Genomic DNA, 18,234 nt, shown 5'->3' on the forward strand with positions numbered 1-18,234 from the left:
AATTCAACTTCAGTCAGTTTACAGAATACAGGTACAAAACCAGTGAAATGCAGTTAACATCTATCTAGGTGCAGATTAAAAACACATGAATACAATAAATTATAATAAATTACTGTAAATATGACTGTAAGTGTAAAGTATGGTTCTGTGAAAAATATACAAGGGAGTCCGTGTCTTAAGGTGCAGGAAGTACAGTGAGTACGACTGTGATACGAAATAGACAAGATGCTATGATACAAGTGCAAACAAGAGATGTAATATGTGCAAAAGGAGCAGTTCGTGTAAACAAAAACAGTGGATGTATAAAATTGTGTGTGGGGGACGGAAGGGTGGAGAATCAACGCTGTAATGTACTTTTGAGCATATTGACAGTTGTACGGAAAAGCGATTCCCCAGCTTAACCTCTAAATTCCACTGTAGAACTGGATGAAGCTTTGTATGGCTACTTGTCGGGTATAGAAGAATAATCTCTAGTTGTAATGAGAGACACAACATGTGCCCAATTACAAAGATTTGAGAAATAAGTTTACTACCGTAAAACTTGTAGTATTCGCGGACAGACAAACTACGGGTGGCTTGACCACAGTTTCGTCCCCAGCACGAAATAAAACGCGATCAAAAATGTAACATAAACATTACGTAATAATAAGAATCTGTCGCTTAACTAAACCATTTAGGTTCTCATTTTAACCAGATAAATTACTATTATATTATACCGAAAACTTTCTTGTTTTAACGATATAATTTCATATCTCGTTATAACGAGAAATCGACCAAATTTTATTTTATCAAAATAGGCTAATAAAATTTATATTCATTATTTCAATTCTTCCATTTATGTCTTCTAGCTTATTCCTGGATGTGATCAAATAATTATTTTCAACAGCCATTTCTATATTTTTTGTCATGTTTTCACTATGTATTTAATTACCATGTTATTTTATGCTCAACTAACGTAAAAGGAATCCATGAAATGGCTATAGCCGTGTTTGCAAGAATAGACCGATGTTTCTTATGGTTTCATTAATTTATTTACAGGCAATTGTAAGCAATAATAATTGTCATATACTTGAAGCAAAACAGCCGAATTAGCAGTTCATTTTATGGAAAAGTTTACGGCAACGTAATAGTTCATACGTTATTAGAAAGACCAACCCCCTCCCCCCAGCACACAACCCTCACCAGGATAAGCTGGTGGCAGATTCGTACTATCATTTTCGGTGGACAGTCTTATGAAATTACCAGTCATATACAAATATGGGCGTTGAAATTAATGCACAGCCCAAATGGCAATGTTTTCGTTGTTTTTGAAACAAAAACGGAGCTCTGGTGCGACTGGCTTTTTACTATAATTGCTTTGGCTCTACAGGTTATTATTTGTCCAATGAAAGAGCTCCAACATTGTATACGTAGAGTCTGCTCAGTAACGTGTGAGTGACATTAAGTCCGACCAATCGTATGGTGTCTCTTCTGATGCGCAACAAGACTGACGTTAAATGTATCGAATCAAATTTCAGACAAGTGAGCTGTGCAGGAAGTTAGTTGTCCTGGGTGTCTGTGCTCGTTGTCATACGCGTAAGGTAAGACAGGCAGTATGGCGGAAGAAGAGAGTGACCTGGAATCAGAAAGGCTTAAAGAGGAATTGGAGAGTTTGTTGGACGCTACCAGAAATGACGAACCAGGGCTGAAAAGCAAAAAATATTGTTCTAAGTTTTGCGAGGTAAGCGAGGTGTTAAAAGCTTAATCTGACTGGACAAAGACAGCCGTGCTTTTAAAACCTAGCTAGCTAATTCCCTTCCCCCAATATCCATGGTACGTTTAGCTAGGTAGCTAGCGGAGACTGTTTACTTTACTTCCCCGAGTGGTCACGTTAACGTGCCCATGCTTACCAAAGCCCCTTGATTACATGTCTGATCACTGAGTTTGATAGGGTATGCTCGCTCGGCCAGAAGACGGACGGTACGCGTCTCTCGTGCGTTTCAAAACGTCTTGACAGTCGCTGTGTTTAGCGAACGCCGTCTCGCAACATGCGGCATTGTTTAATAACACTGTTTATATATAACACTTTCATTTGATTCTGACAATACGACGGGGCAAAATGCTGTTTAAAGTACTTCAGATTTATTTACAGCTGTTGACATTTAACTTGATGGATATTTATTTGGTGTTGATACTTAATTGTGGGCTTTATTTACAATTTCTTATTTTGAAAATGTGTTGTTCATATGTTATACAGTTTTGAATGGTCAGTTTTTGGTAGCTACTAACAGATGGAACAAAATTATGGTTGCTGACCCGTTTGACACGTTCTGCAGATATTTGATTAGACAACTCATATGTCTACGTTAATCCAAATTATGAATTTACTGTGTACTAACACTAATTAAGTTATTGTCGGCCAGAAACATCTTCACAGGTTACTCATTGGAGGTGTGTTTGGTAAGCTATTTCTTGTATGTTCATATAGGAAAAAATAATTTGGCGTGGTTTGTAAATACTTTCAACTTAAGACCGGCATTGTTACGGTGACCTCTTCCTGGCCTCGAAGTCCTGGAATACTAATATTAAATACTGACTGTTCTAACTTTCTATATGACTCCGTACTGGGTAAGTGGTTGGAATATGGATGGTTGTTCAGACGATGCTCAGTATTCAGTAAATGGATCATACTTAAGTAGATATGTTTTGCATGTGGGTTTCCCAAACAGCTGGTGGAAGAACATGCTGGACGATGGCAGGTGCCGTTGCCTCAGCTGCAGGTGCTTCGGACGGCCCTCTGCTATTTCACCCATGGCACAGTCTCCTTCCCCAACGACTGTGAGCATGTGCAGTACACCCTGGGCAGCCTTGCTCTGTATGTAAAACTCCTTCAGTCTCTTAACTCTTAATTGTGTCATTGTGCTGTATTTTGGTAAATCTGTTGATGAGTGGACTTCAAAATGTAGTTTATTAAGTATTCGTAAATACTTGGGAGTTAGGTTTCATCTGATGATGTTTAGTGTGTATTACATTTTGGATGTTTGTTTTCATTTATCTAGACCTTTCAAATAAATAATATTTTTAAATCTTGTAGAATATCTCTAGGGATCCACCAGTCCCATTTTTTCTGTGACACTACTGGTACCGATACCTGAGCTTTAAGTATTGGCTGATACCGAATACCGATCCAATACCAGTCTTTAATTAATAAGCTGTATGCTTTGCCTCGCTGGGTAGAAGAGACTGTGATCATTCTTTTGTATGTAAGGGAACATTAGGCTTAACTTCAGCAAAGCTTATATATATATAACAACAGTTCAGTACATTTAACCTATATATACAGTGGAAACCACTTATAGTGATCATGTCTACCTGTGTGAAATTGATCATTACTGTTTTTTTTCTTTTTTTTTTGTCTGGACAAATTACCAGCTTGTTGACATTGTATATATATTGCATGACTATGAGGTGATAAAATGGACAGCGTCACTGCTGAATTTTGCTGACTCTTTCAAAGTACAGTACAGCTGTTTCAAATTACAGTATTATACAAATAAAATTACTGAAGTGTGTATAATTCAAAAATGCTACAGTACAATAGCCTACTGTATGTAAAATACAGCTTACTGTATATTGCTGTTGCCTCTCAGCTCATTTTTGGCTAGTTTATCATTAGCTTTGCGTCTATATTCGTCATTGAGAGAAAATAACTTTGTCCCTTCAGGTTTTCTGTGCATGTAGCATTAGCCTTGGATAGCTAGCCAGAAGCGAACAGGGTAATTATCACCAAGCAAAGCAAGCTTATAAAAGTAAAGTTGTCCTGAGCTGTACAGCGTTAATAGCCATCTACCCATTGGTCAGAAAATAGCATTTGTTATTTCAGGTTAAATTCCGAAATATGTTACATGTGATCCCGCTGCAAGTACGCTTTTACATGGATGCGCACACATGCAGAGTGCAGACAAAGGCGGAAGTGGCAGAGTAAGATCTGATGAATGCGGCAGGTATTCTTATTGTTAAAATTGATTTAAAAACATATTGGTATTAAAAAAGTATTGTTCAGGAATTGGTATTGAAATCAAGGTATTGTTCTGGTACTGGTAGCTAGACATTTTGAATGATGCCCAACCCCATTTTTGAGCCATATAAGCAGTTCTTCACTATAACCGTGATCTCTATAAGCAGTTTCCACTGTATGCATTTATTTAACTTACTTGAAACCTTTAAGCTCAATCATTTATATCTAGATTCTCAGTTCTCTGCTTGAAAGGTCTTTCCAGAGGAACAAACCTTGACTGTATAGGCTGATTTATACTACTGCATTGAATCCTCACCCTAAGTATGGTGTAGCCATGGACCCAATGCCGTAGCCTGATGTTTACCTCCCCTGAAACTTGACTACATGTTGTGGCGACGCAGACCACGAGAATTGTGACTGGTCCGCTGGTTCCGTTTTTTTTATAGGAGCAAAGACAGTGTACACCCAGGTGTACTTTTATTTGTGATTGAACCTGAAGTGTTAGTTATGTCTAACATTAAATACCTGAACTTATTTAATCCTAGATATACAACCCCAAATCAGAAAAAGTTGGGACGGTATGTGAAATGAAAATCAAACTGAAAACAGTGCTTTGTTAAATTATCTTTGTATTACATTGAAAACAAAACAACAGCACATTGTTTAATGTGTTCCTCATGAATTTTATTGTTTTTCTTAAAATAAACACATATTCCAATTTTGGTTCTTGCAACACTTTTCAAAAAAAGTTGGGACAGGAGCAATTTAGGGTTAGTAATGAGGTAAATTAGTTAAATAATGATGTGATTTGAAGCAGGTGACCTCAACAGGTGATTGTAATTATGATTTGGTACAAAAGCAGCATCCAAGAAAGGTCTAGTCCTTCAGGAGCAAAGATGGGCTGAGGATCGCCAGTTTGCCAACAAATACGTGAGAAAATTATTGAAATGTTTAAAAACAATGTTCCTCAAAGAAAGATAGGAAGAGCTTTGGATATTTCACCGTCAACAGTGCATAACATAATTAAAAGATTCAAGGAATCTGGAGGAATTTCAGTGCGCAAAGGACAAGGGCGCAAGCCTAAGCTGAACAACCGTGATCTCTGATCCCTCAGGCGACCCTGCATCAAGAATCGTCATTCATCTATAAGCAATATTACCACATGGGCTCAGGACTACTCTGGCAAACCTTTGTCAAGTACCACAATACGTATTTACATCCACAAATGCCAATTAAAACTGTACTGTGCCAAAAGGAAGCCCCATGTTAACAGTGTCCAGAAGCACCGTCAACTTCTCTCGGCATCTGGGTCGGACCCTCACACAGTGGAAACGTGTACTGTGGTCAGATGAATCAGTATGTCAGGTATTTTTTGGGAGAAATGGATGCCGTGTGCATTGGACCAAAGAAGAAAAGGATCATCCAGACTGTTACCAGCAACAAGTCCAAAAGCCAGGGTTTGTCATGGTATGGGGTTGTGTCAGTGCCCTTGGCAAAGCTAACTTGCACTTCTGTGATGGCACCATTAACACTGAAAAGTACATAGAGATTTTGGAGCACAAAATGCTGCCTTCAAGAAGACATCTTTTCCAGGGACGCCCATGCATATTTCAACAAGACAATGCAAAACCACATTCTGCACACATTACAAAGTCCTGGCTGCGGAGGAAGAGGGTATGGGTACTTGACTGGTCTGCCTGTAGTCCCGACCTGCCTCCAATAGAGAATTTGTGGTGCATTTTGAAGCGCAAAAAATGCGACAACGCAGACCCCGTACTCTTGCCCACCTTAAGACTTGTTTGCAGGAAGAATGGGACAAAATTACATCTGAAACACTTCATCACTTGGTGTCTTCAGTCCCTAAACGTCTTAAGTGTTGTGAAAAGGAATGGCAACATTACAAAGCGGTAAATGCTTTACTGTCCCAACTTTTTTTTTAAATGTGATGCAAGAACCAAAATTGAAATGCATGTTTTATTTTGAGAAAAACAATAAAATTCTCGAAGAACACATTAAATATTGTGCTGTTGTATTGTTTTCAGTGTAATACAGGTCAAAGATAATTTAACAAAGTGCTGTTATCAGTTTGATTTTCATTTTACATACCGTCCCAACTTCGGCTTGTAAATAAGCTTCAGTTTAATTCTCTCTATCTTCCACAATTTGCACTAAAGTTTGTTGTTGCGGTTTTTCTCTGCTAGCATTAGCAAACTCCATTTACTCTGCACTGTGGTGGGTCTATTAATCAAATTGCTTGTGTTAAGTGGTGTGCAGTCTCTTCCTCCTCTTGACACTTTAGCAGAATAGACCTTGCAGTCTGACAAAACGCCTCGGCTTTGATTTTTAATGTAATGCTGCAATTAAGTGGTATTGGTCTTTGGTATCAGACAATTTTTATGAGTATACGAGCACAGTATCAGGTTGATACCCAGTGCCAGTATTAGTGCATCCCTAAATATCTCCTTAAATTAAAATTCAGATGCAGAAATGTGGGGTGAAGTGTTGTGCTAAGGCTTTTTAGTGCATGCTCATTTCATATGAAAAACTGAAGAAATGTTGGTTTATGTTTATATATGTAGTTTGGTCCATGTAACCAAATCACATTGTGACAAAGGAAATCCTTTCTCTTTAGGAGCTTTTTTGAACTCCTGCTGTTTTTTGGCAAGGATGAATTCTTGGAGGACCCTTTAAAAGACATACTCGACTCTTTTCAGGTATTAAGCTCAAGTCTTGTACTGCTCAGAGTGTGATAAATGCATATTAATCTGCTTTAAAGTGCACGTTTGCACTGGACAGACGTCTTACTGAGGGTGTCCACTGCCTTGTGTCCAGTGTTACCTGGGGTCGGCTGTAGGCTCCAGCAATACTCTACTGAATAATCCATTTTCTTCACATTCTCTTGCAGAACTTCTTCTGGTAATGTGGTAGTCTCTCTTCTCTTATAGGACTGTTTTGCAAATCTGGTGAGATGTAACAATGTTTACCTGTGGGTGGTGAACCAGATAATCCAAAATGGTGGTCCATGGGAGAATTCAACATTGCAGGCCATCTTAAGGGAGTCTGTTCAGCTACCGGATGAAGGTAGGGTGTAGATTACTTTTGGTGCTTCTCCACCTCACATTACTTTCCCTTTTCCATTGACTTCCGTTTGAGTACCAGTACCAAAGATTCCAAACCAACTGAGGTACTTTTTTTGATACTTTTGGGTGACAGTGACATTTTTCATTTGGTTATGCAAACAGCCCACCTCTGAAACACAATACAAACGCTATCTTGAACAGTTGCCAACTCAGAAAACAATGATAAATGAAGTTAAAATAAATAAAGTAATAATAATGGATGCTTGGATAAATTGAGACCCAAGCCCAAATTGCGAAGAATAAATACAAGAACAGAACAGCACAAGACACAAAGTATTTTGTATAAAATACTACGACAGCGTGGTATAAGAAAATTTGCAAATATTGCGGTGTTTGTAATAAATATTGGGGTATTTATAGAGCAAAAAAATGGAGTTCAACATAAATTTTTCACAAACCTGTCTAGGAGAGGTTTAACAGCGAAGGTTTGACAGTGTTTGTTTCGGAGAATGCATGCAGCACTTGTGCAAAAGAGGAGGTAAACTATAAACTGATTTTTAAACATGCTAGATAATATTAAAAAGAAATAAAATTGCAAAGCTTGCTAAGTTTTTTTTTCTTATAATTGATTAAAAATATTTTAGTGAAACTACACTATATCATCCATACAGCATAGAAGGTAAGAAAAAACCTTAATCTAGCAGACAGCAATGTAAGAATTGCATGTGCGTAACATGCGATGATGGTATTAATACAGCTCATTGTCCAGCCCTATAATACAGTGTTTCCCTACCCATTCCTCGGGGAACCCTGGACAGTCCACGTTTTTGCTGCTTCTTAGCTCCCAGTGCACCTGTATCAGGTTTTCGGTGTTCCTGATTGGCTGGGAGCTGGGCGGGAGCAGAAAATATGGACTATCCGGGGTTCCCCAAGGTCTGGGTTGAGAAACGCTGCTATAGTATACTACAGTCATTTTTCAAATTAAGTACAAAATACTCCACCTTGCGTTGTGATGTCATGTATTGGTGGTTCCGGGTTTTACACTTTCTTGAAGTACCAAAAGTTAGAAGAGTGGAAGAAAGCCCTTTGTCTCAGTCTGTGATGTGAAAAGTTTTTTTTTTTCTTTTTTTACACATTGATTTCTCTCTGATTTGACAGTCAGGAAGTATTTGGACTCTGAAGAACCTATTTTCTTTGATTTGCGGGTGCGCTACCTGCTGGCCTGTGATCGCATTCAGGAGGCTGTGGCCCTAGCAAAGAGTTGCACGCAACATCCGGAGATGGGGAAGCACCTGTACTTTCACCAGGTCCACTTGACATGTCTATGGAAAACATCACTACTCGATCACCTTCAGAAAGAAGTAAGAAGGGAAATTAGAATGGTGAAAAATAATGATGGATAAATAGCGAAATTGAAAAATTTAACCCAACGTTTTCGTTCATATTGCTACTCTCTTGATGAGCAAAACAGAAAATGAATGAATGATGGAATGAGGGGATTCATGTATTGAAAGGCTTAATTCTTTGAACAGTGTTTTGTAATTTTGTTATCCAAGTAACTGAAACATCTTTTATTGTTTTTGTTCTAATTTGTAATTGTCTCATGGGTATTTCGAACCTCACAGATGGCTGAGATTGACGGGAGAGATGCTGTCGAAATACTCTGCAACACTGAAAAAGAGGAGAAGGATGATTTACTCCTGGATTTCAGCAAAGTTTTCCTCACTCAGCAGCTGCAAAATGGAGACATGTACTACATGTGGTCAGTTGCAAGAGTGGCCATCGATGTGGAATATGATTCTGTCAGTCATGTGTTTGGTTTTCGTAATGAGTTTATACAGGAAAAATGTGCAGTGCACTAACAGATTCTCCATTAGTTTTTTTTTTTTTTGCTGAAAATACATCTATACTATTCATGGGCATTGCTAGTGATTTTGGGCCCCATAAAAGCATATCCTATTGGCCCCCCAAATCCAGACCAATCCAGTTATGTTCCTAATTTTTTTCAGGCCCCTGTCACTCAGGGGTGTATTGCAATTACTTTGGCTTTAATGGTAGTATTTGATTAATTTTACTCTTCATAACATTCTGAAGTATATGCAAATTGCCATCATAAAAACTGAGGCAGCAGATGCTATGAGAGATGCTCATATGTACAATGTAATATGGAGAAAAGCTTGGCTATATGAATAGGTTTATTTTGGGGGATGGAAAATCCTGTTTTTGCAAACCAAAATAGTTAAATTGTAGTTTACATCCACAACAATAGAATACAAAATTACAGCCACTTTAGTTGTAATATAAACATTTTTTGATAATGAAAAACAAAACAAAGTACTTGCACCTGAATTTATTGAACTGTAGTTTGTTTTTCTTAGCAAAACATGTATAAAAAATATTGGAACTTATTGCTAATGATATTACTACACCACTATGCTTTTGAATGTTTCAGCAGTTTTTGGTACAAATCCAAAGTGCTTTTATATAATGATGGTATTCTGGGTAAAATGTATAAAACTTCAGCAAATTCAGAAAACGTTTCAATCCCATTTATTTATTTGGCAGGTTGCTTTCTAGTCAGTGCAAATACAGGCATTAAGTAACAGTACCAATACAAGCACATAATTGCTAAGTGCAGTATGTTTACACAATGTTTGTTTGTGTGAGATATTAAAATATTACTGCATAACATGAAAAACAAGGTTTATGTTTTATAAGAAGTCCACCAGAGAAGAAAGCATATGGACATTAAGATAATGAGAAGCAGAAGATTAAATGAACAAATACAAATGCATGCAAAGATTATCTGTAGTTGCTAAATCTCCAACAAAACAAAATCTCTAACCATGCGAGATTAGGGCTGAAATCCTCTCCTGGACTTAGAGGTATGCTTTTTGCAGCCTGAGGCTGTGGAGAATCTCATTCCAAGACCAAATGGTCAGTCCTAAAAATGAATGGGAATTTAGATATCAAAATCTCAGTACTTGAGCTGTCAGCTGACATTGTTTTATGTGAGTGAGTTTTAGGTAAATTACTAACTAATTTCTCCATCAGGGACCTAATTTTCATATGGAGCAAGCTTCACCTCAGGGCAAACCCTTCTAAAGAGAACTTTTTGGAAGAATGCTATCAACTGATGCAGCGTGTGACTAATGTCAAATCTATCTTTCCTTTTATGAAAGTCATCAGAGATGAAGTAAGTGCTGTTGATTTATACACCATGTCACTTCAAACTACTATTTTCAGGTGGAAAAAGTCATACATGTGGCAGGATACATTTTACATCCATTATCCTCATGTATTTGCCCACAGTTTTACGTCTTTTTTTCTTATTCTAGTGAAGCCATTAGGACATCTTGGGCTTGAAAGCTGTCCGTTGCATATTTTTGGAGTTAAGCTTTACCCACTTAATTTGACTGAGGCTTAGAACATGGCTTCTGAAGAATGGGCACTTACCAAATATTGTCTGTGTTGTAAAATAACTTGTCTTACTAACACAAAATCACATACTCTTACTCTGGTTGTGACAGATTGAAGACTTACTAGGTGTTAGAGTAATAGGTGTTAAAGTAATGTACATTTTCTGTTTGGCTAGCAATAAAGACTTGTGGCCATTTTCAGGTCTTATTTCAGCCTTTTCCTTTTTTTTAGAACTTGCATTAATTTAATTTCTGTTCAGCAGCTGTGTTACAACCCTGATAGTGACCAGGTAATTGTTTGTCTCTGTTTTCTGTCTAATAGATGGGCAATGAAGGCTTGCAGTTTTGTGTGGACCTTTGTGCACGTGCTCTTCAGATGGACCTTCACCATGACCTTGTCACCAAATCACTAATCTACAAGACCATTGCTTACTTGTTGCCCAATGATCTAGAGGTCTGCAGAGCTTGTGCCCTTCTGGTGTTCTTCTTGGAACGTACTGTTGAGTCTTACAAGACTGTATACCTTCTCTACACTCACCCCGACCAGGAATATCATGTTGACTCCAGTTTAATAAAAAACCAGATTCGCTTTGAAATTCTTCAGATTTTAAAGAAGGGTTTGTTTTTTGATCCAGAGTTTTGGAACCTTATCACTTTGAGGACCAACTGCCTGAAGCTGATGAGTGAAAAAGTTATGAAAGCTGCTTTGAATGAAATTATTGAAGATGATAAATGGATGCCACACTACTGTGTGAAAGAGCCATACAAATTGCATTCAGATGCTTTAGACTGCAATACAAATGAAGTAGTGAAACTACATAGAAAACATAGAAGCAAGCCTGAAGTCAGACTTGTCCCTGTTCCAGCTGAAGAAACTGCACCACCTCCAGCAAAGAAAAGGGGCAGGAAACCTGGGTCACGTGTCCAGAATCTAGTTGGTGAATGCCAGTTAAGACGGTCTTTCAGGCGGTTGGACATGTCTCAAGAGAATTCCAACATGCATGGTAGCAGGCAACAAAGGCACCTTGCCAGACAGGTAGAAAGGAAAACCTTGAAATGCCGTGGCAGAAAACCACGCTGGCTGCTGCAGGACATGGCCAGACAGACTGAGAAGAGCATTTCTAGACGAAGCTATTTTGGGAAGAAAATGCAGCATTTTCCCACAGAAAAGCTGTCTGAATGTGCTACTGGTAAGACTAGTATAGAAATGGAGACCCAGGAAGTCTTTTTGGAGAAAAAAGGTGATGAGGTATCATCACATGTTGAAGTCCAAGGTGAAATGAATACAGTCCTCACCCAGCCTCAGGATCAGGCCGTATTCATATTGCCTGCACCTCTCCTAGAGGATGCACAAGCCATTCCTGTCCATGGAACATTGCTGGAATTTTCTCTTCCTGATAATGAGTTTATGGAGTCTTTCTCTGTGGATCATGATGTGGAACTTCCAGAGCACAGACATCATCAGCAAGACTCTACTCAGGAGAATATTTTTGCAATTCCAAAGGTTCCTATGGAACAGCTGCTTGCTAAACCTTGCATGACAGAAACAGATGCTCCATTGGAGGGGCTAAGTAAGGCTGAGTCACCTCCTTTGCCGACTGAGCTTAATTCTGAACTTTGTGAGGAATTAGCCATTGAATTGCATATTGCCACCATACAAGAACTGCACAACTATTCCAAAATTCTTGAAGAAACCTCAGAAGTTGGTCTTCAGTCTCTGCCTGGAGCAACATCTCCTATGCAAAAGGAAGATTTATATGATAAGTCAGGGCAGGACTATATGATAGGGCATTCCTGTCAACGTTTAGTGGAATCAGAAGTTAGTTCACCTGTTCAGACAAGCATTGCTAATCCAGTTTTTGCAGCTAAAGTTTCCATAGTGGGATCTGAAATTTGTCATGATGTGATACACATTGATAAAACATGTGAGACTCCTTTGGAAGGGAATGTTTCAGATATTAATAGGAATATAATTGCAAATGGTGGTACCGGTGACCAGCAGATCAAGGGTAATGCTACTGATTACAGGGCTATACCATATGAAAGCCAAACTAAAATTGCTGCTAGCACCGATGGTAGTTCTGACTTCCACAGTGTTTCCAGTGCTATAGATGCAGAACCACAGAAGCCTTTAGCAGCCTTGTCAGCATCATCCAGTTCTCCCACCAAAATGGGAAACTTAATTCTTAAGCATCGTTGCAAGGAATGTAACAAAGAGTTCAGAGGTGGCAATATAATGCGCCATGCAGTGGCTCATCTCCAGCGGGACAAGCTGAAGTGTATGTTCTGCACAAAAGTATTTAGATCTCGTATTAAAGCAAAGAGCCATGTGACAGAACACATTGAAAAAATGAAAAATGCCCCTAATTGCAATCCAGATAATGATATTGGAACTACTACTACTAGTATTGAAGATATAGTTCTTCCATATAAAACATTTAATAATGACGCTGATGATTTGAATCATCCCCAACATTCAAACAATTCAGGAGGTAAAATGAAAGCCAACGGAGTTGTTGAAACTGGAAGTCAGCAAAGTGAAAAGGGAGAGTACTGCTGTCCTGCAGATGGCTGCGATAAGACATTTGCCCGAGCAGAGTGGCCGCTGATCAGGCATGCCATGAAATTCCATGCTGATGATGTGAAAGTCCAAGAATACACATTCTCTTTAAAGAAGGGAAACTGCCACTTCTGCAAGAGAAAGTTTCTTAGTTTGCCACATTACCAGGACCACATCAGAGGCCACAATCATCCACTCAAGCATACTTGTCTCCATTATGATTGTAAACAGCGGTTTAAGACCCAGACTGAGCTCAAGAGTCACATGAAGAGCCATCAACCACTCCAAGCACAGTGTAGCTTTGCAGGCTGTCTGAGGCGTTTCAGTCTCCTACGTCTATTATTTGAACACGAGGTGAAGCATTACCCGCCTACCAAAGCAAAAGATAAGACCCAGGACACGGTGTGGGTTGTCCGTGGGAAACGGGAAGAGTGTCAAGATACCACTAACAGTGACTTGGTTTGGCGAGAACCTACAAATTGTAATATTGATATATTTGCTGGAGGTTGCAAATCTATCACAAATTCCATGGCAATAAGCAATGAAAAGCAAGAGCTGCAGGCACAGAATGTAGAAGGGATGCCTGTACTTGCTGAAGGTGTCAGCTGTACAGAGAACAAGGCTGCTGACATACAACTTGTCAATGGTCATGGTAAAAATGGGGGAGGGCTGGATGTCTCGGCTCAAACTGAGGGCAAAACTGAGTGTCCCCAGGAAAGTGAACAAGAGGACAGACTAGGTAACGAAAGTGTAGATGATAAAACCCAAGCTGAAAGTACTGTCGGTCACCAGGAGCCTTGTCTGCCAGGTCAGAAAGCAGCCAAATCTGGAGAACAGTCTGGCTATGGGGGGACATCCAACAGACCGTTTGTGCGTCTGCCGCCCTCAGCCTACTTGGATGAGAAGTACATCAGCATGCCCAAGCGCAGGAAATCTTCAGCAGTTCCCAGTCTATCTTCTGTACAGCAGAGCAGCCCAAGTGATAAAACCCCGAGGCAACGATGTGCCAAGTGCTTCCTCATCTTCAGTAGCGTAGAGGAGTTACAGAGTCACCACTCCTCAAACCAGTGTACATCTCTGTTTGGCTTTGATTCAGATGAGGAAGGTGAGTCTGATTGTATTCTTGTCTAGTGAAATGATTACTGGGTTTGTATGCTGGTATTAATTTAAGAAGTGAAACTGTGGAATTAATGTTTGCGTATGGAGGTACATTTCAGAGTTATTTCCATTCAGTACTTGCTACACTCTGAAAATGTATATGCAGTTCATGAATATGGAGGTAGGCCTAGAACCTATCCCAACAGATGAATACTATGTCTGAGAATCCGATCAGTCACAGGGCATACACAAATACACACACTGATTCATGTAGGGTTTGGACTATGAAAGCCATGTAGATGTTGCATGAAAAAACAAATACATTCCACACAAACATAGGAATCAAAACATCAATACACAGTAACTAGTCATCTAAAAACTTAAGCATATAATATGAACAACCAGACTTTATTGATTTTACTACTGGGTTTTGTTCAGAGTATTTTCTTTGTGTCATGTACATATAAATGTAAAATGACATTGACTTGTTCATAATAGTAGGCAACGATATTAATATGTTTTGTATATGTTAATTTACAGGTATGTGGTAAAATACAGCCAAACTGGAGGTGTACATGGTCTTCGTCTGGGTAGCAGGGGGACATTGTGATTTGCTGATTTGGTCCGAAAGGCAAGGTAATATCAGACTGCTTTCTAAGCAGATGCCCTTCATGAAGACATTTGGCAGGGCTTATGGGAGTCCTGTTCTGTGAGATGGAGCAAATGTTCACTGTGAAAGCAGAAACACAAGGGGACACAGAAACTGCACCACTGCTGAAAGGTCCATTTTGCATCCATTTTTTGACAATACTATGGAAGACACTAATGTTTTTGATGGCCTAACCTTGGCTTGTCAGGACACGTAAACTGTACTAAGTGCCTGGACCCAAATACTCAACCCCCTGCTATATTTTAACAACAGTTGCCGGCTGTGACAACTAGTATATATTGTATGTAAAAATATTTTGGGCAATTTTATACAAACCTTGTATTTTACTCTTTTTGTATTAATCTGAAAAATACGTACAGAGTCCTGGTTATCTGCTATTCTGCAGTGGCTTGGCAATTATTCCAGAGTTCACTGACATTGAACATTTTGTTAATCCTTTCTAGAGTGTCTCGTTTGAAGCTATCATACAACCCTGTCTCCAAAAAGTTGCGACACTGTGTAAAATGTAAATAAAAACAGAATTCATTGATTTACAAATCATATAAACCAATATTTGTAACTGAAAATAGAAGAGACATATCAGATACTAAAACTGAGAAATGTTTTTGTTTTATGACAAATATATGCTCAATTTTTGAGTTTGATGCCAGCAACACATTTCAAAAAAGCTGGGATGGTGCAACTAAAGATTGGAATAGTTGTGTGCTCAAGCAAAACACCTGGTTGAATGTCTCACATCGAATTAGATTAATTAGCAACAGGTTAATAAGATGATTGGGTTTAAAAGAGCATGCCGAAAGGGAGAGTCTTTGTGCAGTGAAGATGGGAAGAGGTTCACTACTCTGTGAAAGACTGCACGGGCAAGTAGGTCAAGCATTTAAGAATAATGTTCTTAAATGTAATATTGCAGAGAGTTTGGGAATTTCATCATCTCCGGTACATAATACCATTAGAAGATTCAGAGAATCTGGATAAATCTCTGTACACAAGGGACAAGGCCTAAAACAAATATTGGGTAACCATAACATTCGGGTCCTAGGGCTGCACAACATTAAAAACAGACATGATTCTATAGTAGAAATCACTGCATGGTCTCAGGAACACTTCCAAAAGCAAGTATCCACAAATGCAGACTGAAACTCTAGCATGCAAAGAAACGATATCTAAACATCCTGAAATGCTGCCGATTTCTCTGGGCCTGTTCTCATTTAAGATGGCCTGAGGCAAAATGGAAAACTGTCCTGTGTTCTTACGAATCAAAATTTCAAATTTATTTTTTTGGAAGTCATGGATTTCTGGACTAAAACTGGATGGTGCCTCTCCTCTTATCAGCGGACAGTAAAAAAGCCAGCAACCATAATGGCATAGGATGCAGTACTGTCCATGTCTTGGGTAGCTTGCACATTTGGGAAGGAACCATTAATACTGATATATATATATAGTGTGTATGTGTTTTGGAGCAACGTATGCTGCTATCCAGACAACGTCTTTTTCAGAAAAGGCCTTGTATATCACAGCTGGACACTGCCAAACCTCATTCTGCGTGTATTACGCTAGCATGGCACCGTAGAAGAGTCTACTACTGCTACTACTACTAGTACTACTACTACTAGACTGACCTGTCTGCTGATCTGTCACCCACTGAAAACATTTGGGCCATCATGAAACAAAAAATATGACAAAGGAAACCCCAAACTGTTGAGCAGTTGAAATCCAATATCAGGTAAGAATGGGACAAAATTTCACACTCAGAACTCTAGCAACTGGAGTTTTGTTAAAAGCAGTAATGCAGCTCCTGTCAACTTTTTTGAAACTTGTTGCCTGCATCAATGTTCAAATTGAGCACGTATTTGCTATAAAACAACAAAACTACTCAGTTTCAATATTTTAATGTCATTGTTGTATTTCCAATTAAATATGGGTTTGTATGATTTGAGTCATTGATTCTTTTTTTTATTTACATTTTACGCAGCACCCCAATTTTTTGTAAACGGTTGTAATTATATTTAGAAGTCTGTCAAACATGACTATTGATCTGATGCTAGGAATTTTTGTTTCCTGTTGTACTTTGTACTAATAGTGCATGAGTGATAGGTGTGCTAGAGATGTTAATGAACCCTCCCCTCCCTTTTCTTTTTCTTTCCTATGACGTCATTAGTATTGAAACATTCTTAAAGAATGATAATGCACAAAGTGTGTCAACCAGTGTTTTACAGGCAGTAGCATCAGTATATTAAATGAGTCTAAACCATTGATCACCAAATGGTGGACCGAGGGGCGGCATGGTGGTGCAGTGGTTATCACTGTTGCCTCACACATCTGGGACCTGGGTTCAAGTCTCCGCCTGGGTTACATGTGTGTGGAGTTTGCATGTTCTCCCCATGTCATCATGGGGTTTCCTCTGGGTACTCCGGTTTCCCCCCACAGTCCAAAAACGTGCTGAGGCTAATTGGAGTTGCTAAATTGCCCATAGGAGTGCATGCGTGAGTGAATGGTGGGTGAGTGTGCCCTGCGATGGGCTGGCCCCCCATCCTGGGTTGTTCCCTGCCTCGTGCCCATTGCTTCCGGGATAGGCTCCGGACCCCAGTGACCCAGTAGGATAAGCGGTTTGGAAAATGGATGGATGGATGGTGGACCGAACCATAATTGAGTCCTCACATCACAATTGATTGCACCCCCCATCACACCTCAACAAATTTTATTGTCAACAAAGTTTAACGCTTTGAAGGATGCAATGGACATTGATTTTGTGATGCTGGTGGGATTTGGCCCTCACAGAACAATAGTTGAGGTCTCCTGACCGAGACATGATCAGGCTTTAGCTGCATTTGTAGATTATACTTTTTCATAATAAATGCAATGCGTGTCTTGAACTTGGCATACAGCAAAAGGTTTCACTAAAGAGCTTTGTCGGTTTTTTTCCTTTAATACCTTTGATTGTAAAATTAATATGTGAATTGGACAAAGACATATATCTCATTTTTTTTTTTGCTGTTAATATCAATTTAATAACTGCATCTAAATACATTTGTCCAGTTCTTAGCTGATTTGCTTAACCTGTCCAAACTACCAGATTTGATTTTCAGGTCCATTCTACAGTATTTACTATGCCTGCATGTGGCAAGGCTATGTTTGTAGAATAATTTAAAAATAACAAAAATCTTGTCCTTTAATTCTTTTAAAGTTGTGTTTAAGGTTGCTGTGGAAATCGAGTTTAAGGCCGTCTTACCTAGATATTAATACTTTGCTGGCATTTTTAATTTGTTCAACATATCCCGTGTTAGGGAAATATGTGTTTTTCCTGCAATAATCATTTAGGTGTAATGCAGATTGTGTTGACATTGCGACCGGACTCAATGGTGCTTATGAACAGACTGTTTCCCAATCCCCATGTCTAAAGTCCTTTGGCT

The 18,234-nt window shown here is 39.0% G+C and overlaps 1 protein-coding gene across 1 annotated transcript; it reads left to right on the top strand.

The window, feature by feature from the left end:
* The first annotated feature begins 1,544 nt into the window (after positions 1 to 1,544).
* LOC125706021 (zinc finger protein 654-like) lies at positions 1,545 to 17,987 on the top strand. The gene is made up of 9 exons (XM_048972457.1): positions 1,545 to 1,720; positions 2,709 to 2,854; positions 6,630 to 6,711; positions 6,943 to 7,078; positions 8,236 to 8,438; positions 8,703 to 8,839; positions 10,132 to 10,273; positions 10,819 to 14,161; positions 14,695 to 17,987. Exons 1-9 carry the CDS (start codon positions 1,595 to 1,597, stop codon positions 14,703 to 14,705), a joined length of 4,326 nt encoding a protein of 1,441 aa, XP_048828414.1. The 5' UTR covers positions 1,545 to 1,594; the 3' UTR covers positions 14,706 to 17,987.
* Positions 17,988 to 18,234: the final 247 nt, after the last annotated feature.

This window comes from Brienomyrus brachyistius, chromosome 1, assembly GCF_023856365.1.
Source record: "Brienomyrus brachyistius isolate T26 chromosome 1, BBRACH_0.4, whole genome shotgun sequence".
Classification (NCBI taxonomy): Eukaryota; Metazoa; Chordata; class Actinopteri; order Osteoglossiformes; family Mormyridae; genus Brienomyrus; species Brienomyrus brachyistius.